This window comes from Chelon labrosus (assembly GCF_963514085.1).
Source record: "Chelon labrosus genome assembly, chromosome: 3".
NCBI classification, from domain to species: Eukaryota; Metazoa; Chordata; class Actinopteri; order Mugiliformes; family Mugilidae; genus Chelon; species Chelon labrosus.
In genome coordinates, this window is record NC_140339.1 from 8,884,708 (window position 1) to 8,896,041 (window position 11,334).

General features: G+C 43.6%; 1 protein-coding gene across 1 annotated transcript; it reads right to left on the minus strand.

The window, feature by feature from the left end:
- Positions 1-373: 373 nt before the first annotated feature.
- Positions 374-10,697, minus strand: LOC311509514 (SHC-transforming protein 1-like; the record flags this gene model as incomplete). The annotated part of the gene is made up of 13 exons (XM_084574753.1): positions 374-900; positions 996-1,143; positions 1,224-1,320; positions 1,898-1,970; positions 2,768-2,960; positions 3,046-3,172; positions 3,313-3,364; positions 6,131-6,184; positions 6,303-6,422; positions 6,522-6,582; positions 8,266-8,336; positions 10,001-10,550; positions 10,642-10,697. The coding sequence occupies 13 exons, from the start codon at positions 10,695-10,697 to the stop codon at positions 772-774; spliced, it is 1,731 nt and encodes a 576-aa protein (XP_084430879.1). The 3' UTR covers positions 374-771.
- Between the last annotated feature and the right edge of the window lie 637 nt (positions 10,698-11,334).

Genomic DNA, 11,334 nt, shown 5'->3' on the forward strand with positions numbered 1-11,334 from the left:
ACCCTTCACAGGAACAAGTGGTTACAGAGGATGAATGAATGAGAGATAAACTTCAAGTTGTTTAGATTATCAAGAGGATTTAAATCCCATATTTAGGATTTAGAGTAATAAACAAGATTAAATTTTATTTTTTAAAGATGGAAAAATGAAGACAAAACACAACAACAAGATTTAGCTTGTAAAAAAACTATTTGGAAATTCAAGGCTAGTGCTTAGACACGGAGTAAACATGAGCAAACTCATGTCCTGTAAACAAACTTATTGAGTTGTGGGGAGAATTTGTTCATGGGATACTGACACTGTGGTCCTTTTGGAACTTTAAACTTTAAAAGTTGTTAAGACTTGGTTTTAGGATGGTTAGCGTAGGGTCCTGGGGAATGCATGTCAGCGGAAAGTCCTGTCTGAGATAGAAATATGAGTTTGTTTGTGTGTTTGTGTGTGTTCTGTAGACCAGGAGATGTTTGCAACACAGGAGAGACACGGTGCACGCAAGAGTGACTGGAGAATTTACTCATTTTAGAAAAAAATCAGATGACACTAAATTATTATATCCAGTGAACAGCATTTACATTCTGTAAAGAACAAACAATACAATGTTGTCCAAGCACGTTGTTTGTAAAATTCACTGGAGATGATTTCCAGCGTGTTGACTCTCAGGTAGACAAAATTGTCGAAAGGTTTAAAATTGTGCCTCAGCTCAAAAAAAAAACTTAAAACAACGCTCATGTCTCATATACACATTCATGTGTACAGTCTATGAATGTGTGCGTGTTAGTGTGTCTGCAGGATCGGCTGCTTCAGACACAGCTCGCTGCTTCCAGAAACGATGGGCATCTGGTTCTCCATGTGGAATCGCACCAGGTGACCGACACTCAGAAACACTTGATCACGGGTCCGGACCTGACAACGCACACACACAACAGGCATAAACATTAAAAGGCCTTCTCCTCCCCTCATGCATGTGCATTTGAAATCCACCCCCGGCAAACCCTCACCTGTCCATGCGGATCGACGAGCAGCAGGTGCCGCACAGTGGCTCCCTCCATACCGCTGAGTACATACTGACCAGAGGCAGAGCTGCTCTCTCTGACCAGGAAATCCCCGCTACAGGTGAGAAGGGACTCGGCCTGCTCTCTTCCTAACCTGGAATAAACACACAGTTACAGAGAAAATGAGAAAAATTTAAGTCATAGAAAAAAGTTTCAATGATGTTGAAAACATACCTGCCGTGGAACCAGCCTTCTTCTTGGATCAGGTCCTGGACCTGGGCCTCAGAGAGAGGAGTGGATTCTTCAGGGCTGACCTCAGACTGCACTGAGCCTGATGGAGATAAAATACATGAAATAAATAACAGCACACACGGTGAGTTCCTCCAACTTGCATCAATATAAAACCAGGATGATATCATTGTTTGTTGTTCTACTCGTTGCATGACATTTTAAATAGGATAAAGTTTATATCATTATTAAAATCTAATGTACTGAATGTTTAAGACTCTACAGCTTTAAAGAGTCGAAGGAGTTCAGATGCAACGGCTGGACCTGCTATCACACATGGAAGTAAGCTTTCTGGTGGCACGGTTTCTACTTCTACAGCTCTCACTGTTTTAAGAATATATATAACATTTAAAGATGCAGCACTACGTAGCAGTGATAAAGTAGCAGTTTAGCGCTACCCTTGGGTTCCCAGTTTTAGTTTAAACTAACATTACAATTTGTGTGTTAGGTCATTTGCAGCGAATACTGTGTAGATTATAAATCTGGTTTGCTAGACTAAATAAACAGAAGAATGTGCGTCAAAATGTGCTTAGGGAATCAAAAGTAAAAGTGCTTGTTGTGCAACGTGTCCCATTTCAGAATCACGCAACTTTGGCCGGGCGACTGTTCATGATTTTCACCTGCAGGTGGAGCTGGAGCTTCTTCTGTGATGGAGCAGTTCTCGTACAGCGACAGAGGACGAGACAAACAGACCTGCAACAGAACTAGATGAGTCATTCACACAAGACTAGTGTGTGTGTGAGTGGGTGTTTGTGTGTGCATTCAGGTGCAGTGATGGCCTAAAGGTTAGCGATGACAGGAAAGCCACGGACTCAATTCCCAGACCGGGACAATGATGCCGGGAAATGAATGAGACACGCTGAGGAGCATCACTTATTACTAACCATTGACCCTTGAGCAGGACACTTAAGAGGATAAAATTACACCATATAGGGCAGATCAAAGTTGAAATTGAGTAAAAATAAACCAACCCTGGATAAAGAGAGGCCTGTCCGTGTCGGACTTCGTTTCAAAAGCTCTTTCTTTTTGAAATAAAAGCAAGTTCTTGTCTTTTTTCGTTTTTAGTGTGTGTCAAGTACCATAATTCATATTTCAGGAATGAAATACAATGCCACACATTGTAGGCAATCAAAAATGTGTGGAGCAATTAACCAAATTATCCAACGCATGATCCAAATTTGTAGTTCCTGGAACTTTCAACCATTTCCTATGGGCTTCCCGTGTGGCTGGGCTTGCTCAGTTGCTGTCACTATATGATTCAGTATAGAAAAATATGTTTATATATGGGCGGCACAGTGGTGTGAGGTGTTAGCACTGACAAGCAGTTACAGAAAATGAAGTTATGTCTTTATTATAGTTCATGTTTTGATGCGACAACAAGTGAAAGATCTCTGAGCAAATGAATATGTTGAGGGAGGCCATGAGATGTGGTTCATAGGATTTGGAAACAACTATTCCTATCTCTATTTCTATTTCTATATATATCTCACCTTTTGTGTGTCTACGTCCTGTTTGCGCTCCTCCTTGGTGATTCTCTGGTCCTCTATTCCTCCGTGCGGTGGCGTCTTTCCTGGGACCACATTGTAGTAGTTCGGGTGTTCGCTGACTTCACCTTCCTGCTTGGACCTTTGGTCTGTTATTGTCTCCTCCGGGCACCATTTGTGACAAAGCCTCACTGCTGACCTGCATACGGAAATGTACATGGCGGTCAGATGTTGAGGTCGTGTGGGTATTTTGCTGCTACGTGTCCCACAGACAATATTACGACCTGGGGCAGGTGGAAAGGAGAGGAGGTGTTTGGCTGAGAAGCTGGCGGAAGCGAGTCTCAAAGGCCTGACCGATGCTGTCGATAACCTCACCGGCCTGACCAGGGGGACACTCCAGGATGTGACAGGCTACCACAGAGAGAGAAAGGGAATGAGAAATGATTTTTCTGCAATAATCGCATTAATTTGCATGCATTTACACAACAAACCTAGAAATACCGGTTGAAGGCCAACTCATTGTAATGATAAATTACATAATTGTCCCTAACCTCTGTGATTGACGAGGTCCTTGGCAACGTAAGCGATGTAATCTGCCATGTCCTGTAAACAAATTGAGAGAAAATGACAAGGTAAGACTTCAGTTCATAAGATCAAATCAGTTCATAGGATTTAGGGAAATCTAGTTATGAAGTTTCAGAGCGCAACCAAATGAATAACCTTCCTTAACCCTGAAAATATGAAAGAGACAGTGTTTGGCTGACTGCTGTAGAAACATGTATCTGTTCCCTGCATAGATACTTCTTTTGTATAGATAATTATGTTTTTTGACATAGACAGTTCACCTAGAACAGACCAGGCACCCCCACCCCATAGCAATGACACTCCTTGATGGCAGGAGCCATCCCCAGCACTCACACACAAAAACAGTTTAGGAACAACTCAAAAAAACAGCACAAGGTGTTGACCTGGCCTCCAAATTCACTAGATCCCAAAGTGATCACGTATCCATGGCATGATCCACAGAGGCCCCTCCCCTCAACCCATAGGACCCCAAGGCCCCCACAAACAACAATTTGTTACCAGACACCACAGGACACCCTCAGAAGGCCCATGTCTATTCTCTGATGAGGCACAACTGTTTTGGAGGTACAAGGGAGACCTACACAATCTTAGGAAGGTGGTCATAATGTTATGTCTGATCGGTGTATACGAACTTTAACAGCAGTAAAAGTGGATAAGGATTATAAAGTCCGACTAGTGTCCATTACACAGCAGTATCTGGCAAACACTAGCCGACATTAGCCACCGTGAAGTAAACAACAGTTCACAGGGGGAGATTGAGTCTTTGACTGTAAAGCAGGTTTGAAGCTCTCTGCGGTGGCTCTGGCCATCGCCATCTTGGTATTGCCTAACTCCGCCTAACTCCCGGCTAAGTCATGAATCGTGAAAGGACTGGAACTGAGGAGGGCGAGCGATGCTGAGGCAAACAGCTAATGATCTGTAAGGACCCCCACTAACGGAGTGGTCATGAAAGGGTTAAATCAGCTATAGAGACGAAAACAGCTTATTCTACAAGGCTGTAAACAGGTTTATTTCTGCTGCAGTGACATTTTTACTTGAAGGTCTAAAGGAACTGTATTTGTTATTCATGTCATTTGTTTGTCATGGATCATTTTAGCACAGTAACAATAGTCTGTCCTTTGACTCTGAGCTGAGAAACAAATGCCGCAGTTGGATCAAGGTCCCTGATATACCATGACCTGGATGACATGCTACATGGGTATTAATAAACCCCTGACAGCGCCGGATCAGTTTTAACCTGCACATCTGTTGGACTACGATCTATAATCTGCATTTGGCTCCATCACTTCGCTTGGTGGCAGCACATGACATCAGTGAAAACACGGCACGGCAGAGCAGCGGTCATCCGTGTGTGTTGTCTGTTTGATTAATTTCACTCCCCCGTCAGTCTTACACTGATACAAGAGCAGAGTCAGCTGAACATGTGTCACCATAAAGCTTCTGGGGCAGACTGATTTTAATTCTCTTCGCTATCTGAAGCGAGCCAAGCCAACTGAGCCGAGGCTTAGGGACCACTACAAGATTATTTAGCTAATTAATTCAACAGGGAGCTATAATCCCATCCATAGTTTCGCTGGTGTTTTCTCTAATCTTTACACAGAGCAGTATTAAATACTACAGTGTGCACACACAGTTTGTGTTCACTCTTAGTTTAGAAAATGTGAGTTCATGGCTTCTGTTAGTGGAGCAGTTAGCGGGGTTTGACCTACACTGACATGTCCTGCAGGCTGTTCACAAATTAACATAACTGCATTGATTTTTACACGCATCATAGACATTGGGGTTATAGGACATTTTCACTCAGCGCGAACAACTCCAATTTTATCATATGGCAACAGCGTGGAGGGAAAGAGAACCGAACTAGATAAGAGTAATTAGTCTGAAACACAATAGAGGTGAGGTGTAAAGACGATGAAAGCACATGTCAGCTTTGAAAGGAGTGTTAAGTCCATAACGTGTCGCATATATCAACGCAGATGAAGAATTAGACGGAGACAAATTAGGTGTAATATACAGGAAGGTCATTAAAAAGCTATAGAACTGGTCACATGATTAGTCACAACAGGAAACAACCAATCAGAGGTCAGAATTCGTCCGACGTCTGTCACCTTTATTATAATATTTTATCCCAATGATATGCTGCTTAAACCTAATCCATTAAATCCTTTAATTTATATAAATTGAAAGCAAAAATCTCAGCCTATTGTTTTTAATTTTTATTTAAAATTTCCACCCGAAAAAACGTTCAAATTCAATCAGTAGCAGCTCCACAGCTGTAGGGTCGAACTGAACAACCCCGGAGCTAATATTTTGTTATACAATAAGTCTCATAGTCCCGATCAGCAGGCCAAACTGAGGTCAGAAGTAGAGACAAAAATTATTGCATTAAAATTAAATAACAGCTGTGCAAATAAATATTAAACTCCATATCTATCCAATTTGATGCAGCGGAAACCAAGAGTTTCAAGCTCGGGGTTCTGCAAAGTGTCCAAAATGTGTCCGTGCTAAAGTTTGACGTAGTTAACTACTGCAGTTAAAAGTGGGGATTTTTGTCTTTCACTTTTAACGGCTCAATAATCACAGACCCTTCTCTTGCACCACCACAAGTAAAATCAAGAAATAATTCAATCCGCCGTGGACGGCACCAAACCAAGCAGTAATCAAACTAAATGAAATTACTCGCTGTGTTCTGTGTGCGTGTTTGCGACCATGCTTCCCTGTTTGTGTCCCTATCTGACTGTGAACGTGTTTGTGCATGTGAAATCTTTGAGTATATGAACGTACTGGGTCTCCTCCAGAGGCAAATGAAATGGCCTGCATGGGGTGGTGGGCAATCTTCTGTTGGAAGAGAAAGAGGGTAGGGGGAGGGAAAGAAAAGGCAGGGAAGGTATTGACTTGGTGATCCAGATGTGTGGCAGTGGTAATAGTGTGTGGTTGAGCGTGTTGAAGCTGTCACCTGTAAGGAGGAGGCAGCGATCACTGTCACGCTGTCTGTGGAGACAGCGAGGATGACCCTGCTCCCAGAAAACTGCAGGTTGATTTGACCCAGAACTGCAGACGGTCCCTTGCATACAGACTGATGATGACAGGGATCGTTGTTATTCCAGTTGTGCTTCCGTTGATTGCATTAGTGTGTGTGTGTGTGTGTGTGTGTGAGCGTGTGTGTGTGCCTTACCCTTTTATTTTTCACTGCTGTTTTGGCGGATGTCCTCTCACACAGTCTGCTGATGGCCTCTCTGCACACACACGCACACACACAAACCGATTATAAACACATTCGCCGAGCACAGAGGTACCTTTGTAAATATGTGACCCATTGTGTTCTCCAAACATTTGACTTGCATGTGAGACCATGAGAGGAAGTGTGTTTACGAGAGCTTACGGTGAAATGAAACATGCTGTAATATTAAATTCTAAAGTAGCGCTGCACGCTGGAGGAAAGACACTGGGGCATTTGTACTTCTATTATATGCTTCTTTATGTTTGCACTTTATTTCAGAGGAAATATTGAAGTTTTTAATCAATAAATCTTTTTGACAGCGTTAGTTACTAGTTACGTTTTAACTATAGTTTTATAATGGAGCCTCCCTGCCTAAGTATGTCACACAACTGTATTTGTATAATCTGACAAAAACAAATCTGCGCTTAAATCTTTATATATATTAATATTATACACAGACCAAAACAGTTGTGTCTCATCAGAGAATGGACATGGGCCTTCTGAGGGTGTCCTGTGGTGTCTGATAACACAATGTTGTTAGTGGGGTGCTATGGGGTGACCCAAAGGGGAGGAACCTCTGTGGATCATCCCACAGATATTTGATCAGCTTGGGATCTAGAGAATTTGGAGGCCAGGTTTCTAAACTGTTTTTGTGTGTGTGCCTGTGTCAGGCTGCATCCTGCTGGGCATGGCTTCTCCCTTCAGTGTCATTGCTATGGGGTGGGGGTGCCTGGTCTGGTCTAGGTGGGTGCTACATGTCTAAGTAACATCCACATGAATGCCAGGTCCAAAGGTTTGCCAGCAGAACATTGAATTGTCACAAGATGGTCAATGTTATTTACTTCTCCTGTCAGTGGTTTTAATTTTGTGGCTGATCTGTGCAGAGCAACATGATCTATTTTGAAAATCGGCACTTATGATTTCACTACTTACATTTTGAAGGTGGTTAAACTTACATTAGCGGCATTACTACTTTCACCACCACTGAGTATTAAATGTACACGTCTGTACTTTTACACAGTAAAACTTAATATCTTCATATTAACTTCTTTTGAACATTGAAATCAGTGGGAGGGTCGTTTTCATAGAGCAGACGCTTCTGTCCGCCCTCCCAAACACACAAGTTATATGACTTTCTAGGAAGTGGTGCTGTCTTCAACAAAAACCTTTTCTTCCCCTTCAAATACACTGTAAGTAATGGGTTGAGGTCTCTCCCCCTCCCTCTCTTTTAATAAGACTATGAGAGATCATTAGGAGGAAATTCACCTAATTGGATTTTCTGCAACAGCGTTGTTGAGAACAGAGGTTGCTATGTACGTCTGCGTTTTGGCATCCAGCAGCAGAATGGTAATATCAAATGATGAGGAGAAAGCCCCGGTTTATGAAACATTATACATTTAATTTGATTTCCCTCTTTGAAATACTTTTAAATAAGTTACACATGTCTAGCTTGGCAAAAAAAAAAAAAAAAAAAAAGATGCGTTGAGTGAATGCAGGTTACTTTTTGTCTTCGGTGCACATGTAGGACTATGTCATTTGTGATATGTTTTCTTAAAGTTTCTATATGCTGTATGTGTATTTGTGCTTCTGTCTGTGTTTATGTGCTTCTTTCATATGCAGTGAGCCGGTGTGTGTGTGTGTGTGTGTGTGTGTGTGTGTGTGTGTATGTTTGTGTGCTGATACAAGGAAGACCTCCTACCTCGTGACTTGCATTCTCGTATCAAAGTTGAGCGTTCTCATGGACTGTGTCACCTCCACGCTACCAATGTACTGGAAAATAACAGCAAAACACCAGTTATTCATTGATTTTAGTCTAAAATAACGCAAATAGGGAAACATAGGAAAGGTGTGAAGTGGCCTCGGACAGAGTGCTGATGTCGGCAAAGTGGCCTTGAAAAGAAAGGAAACCAGTCGTGAACAGGAACTGGTTTCCTCCGACTAGTTTCCTCTCTTTTCATTTGATCTAATTACTACAGTTTAAAAAAGAAAGGAAGGAAAATCCCTCTATAGCGGAGCTGTAAAATTTGAGGACCTATGCATTATACAGATTATAGTAGGTATTTACTTTTAGCTGTTTCACCCAAAAAAAAACAAAAAAAAAAACATCTGGAAACACATTGTACTGCACTGTTAAATAAGCTGAATCATCATTTTGCTGAGCTGTTCACAGACTCGGTTGTGATTTGCAGCCTCCGCGGCGTTCCACATGCTCGTATATTAGATCCTCTCATATTCTATTTCCTATCAGACAAATGATATAATATGGGCAGGGCAGATTTATCAGACGGGACACAGAGACACGGGGTTGGACACGATCAACAGTCTAAGCTGATTAGCAGATGGCTGATGGTTTCAACTGGACTTAAAACAACTGATTTAAAAAAAATTCTTTTATTTCCTTTATTCTTGACTGTTTTGCAGTCTTTGGCAAATGATTGCAGCTCACACAACTCTTGTAGAGTCTTAACATTAACATGTAAACAATGAGTAAAAGCGCCTAAAGTCTTGGTATAAGCTTTAAGAAGGTGTGCTAAACTGTAATATGCTAGCAGTGAGAATGCTAATAGGCTAAATATAATGTTCACTCCACTAGCTCAGGCCCGGTGTTGATGTGACGTATTTGGTTGTGAAGATGTGCAGAGCATCTAACGCAGCCAGGCAACATTTAGGCCATGTGCTCGGATACACTTCGGCCAGTCGCACTTCCATTGGCCACGACTTTCAGCAGAGCAGACCCTATAGGCTGGAGACAGGGTGAGTAAGTCCATTGATAAAACCAGACTTAAATCAATACGCGCACACGCGGGTGGGGTGGGTGGGCGGAAGTGTAAGCGTGTATGTGTGCGCTTGTTTATGGAGGGCGAGCGGACAGTCAGTTCTCATTTCCATCAGTGGTCAGCTCACAGGCCCTGCTCCTAATCACCCATGCGGACACACCTCTGGTTCTAGGACAGCATGGGCTCTGCTGATACCGGATACGTTCACACACACACACACAAGCACACACACACACACACATGCCGAGCTGATGTAGAGAGGAGCAGAGAGCCAGGATGAGTCACTACTGCCTACACAGGAAGCTCTATCTGAGAGGGAGGGGGGAGGAGGAGGGGGGGGGGGTGAACGTATGAAAGTGAGTGTGATGGTGTGGATAGAGCAGAGGGAGAGTGTGTCCTATGTGCGTGTTTCCTCTCTCCGCATGTGTCTGTTTGTTTTGGGACTGGCAGGAATTAAACGGCGCAGCTCAACTCTCTGTTGGGACCCTGGAAATGTGTAGGTTAGCCGCTCTTTCCTGCCTAAGAAGTGTAAAAGTAAGAGAACGTGAAGCTCATGAAGTTCAGTCGAGAAAGGAGAGTCCATCACCCCTTGTTGAATTCTGCTACGTGACAATTAAAATGTTTGTAATATAGCAAGACATATGCGGGGAGAGGTACCTTGATATCGTGGTGAACCACTCTGTTTGCCGTCCCCGCCACTGCACAGACATCTACTGCAGAGGAAGTGGTCGAACAGCACACACCGTCTCTGTGTCGTGAGCAAGGAGGACATCCAGGGGTCCAGGGGAGGCTCGCCATCCGATGCAAGGTGATGGGTCTTTTTGTGCATAGCAGGGCAGGGTGGATCAGGCTTTGGCCAGCGGACAGGGGCACATTGGGGGAATGGTGGCTACAAAATCTCTCATTACATCCTGAACCCCACTCCGGGGTTCTGGACAAGGGTCTGTCAGAGTGTCCACCGTTAATGGTTCTGTCCCTGGTTGTGTTCGCCTGCCCCGTCAGGGCTTGCAGGGAGATGGGACGCTGCAGTCGGATGTTGGCCACGCGGGGGATGACGTCCCTCAAGGTGGATGTCCCGGGATCCAGCTGAGCGGAGTCAGAGTCTAGGCAAATCTCCCTCTTCAGAGACAGCTTTCTTTGGGGATGATCCTCAAGTGACGTCAGGGAGTCGTTGCGCAGACGACTGTATTTAGTGCGCTTCAGCATACTTGTAAAAGATGAGAGACACTGTGTTACAATCACACATGCGGCGCAGTGATTTATACGGTTGTTAATTCTGTTAGGGCTACAAAAGTGACCTGCCTGGTAAGAGTCCTCTATGTGTTTTGAACCTGGGTAAGGTTTGCTCTCTCATAATCAGGGAGCTGGAAGTAAAAAAAAAGGAAAAACCGGCTAGGAATTTAAGTCACAATTGCCACACACTGAAGACTACACAGTGACACCAGATATTGTTAATCAGACGATCTATAGAAAACAATCTTTGCCATTTGTTAGCTGTGTCCTTATTTATTATTTGAGGGGATACCTGCTACAGCATTACATTAGATTGAACTCACCAGCGTGTGACCGGGGTTGTCCTGTGTGGTCTAAAGTCCAGACTGCTCCGCTCTAGTCACGCTGAGTACAGTCCCATCCTACTGACCCGTACACTTTCTCAGTCAGTTGCCAGGCTTCCAGCTCTGCTTCACCTCCACACCAACTTTCCTCCCCTCTGTCTTTTTCCTCTCCTTCCCGAGCCACGGCAGAACGGTGCAGCTTTTATGAATGAACTTTCTTCTCTTTTTTCTTTTTTTCTTTTTTATGAATGAGAGGCTCTCGCTCACTTCCGTTATCTCTATGATGGTGCATGCAGATGAATGTGTGAATGGAGCAGAGGAGAGATTGACAGACGGCCCCTAACGCTCTCTTTCCCCTCCCTCACCCATAAACTACCGTCCAATCACGGGCGGGCAGGGTGACTCATGCTGTACACACACACACACACATATACG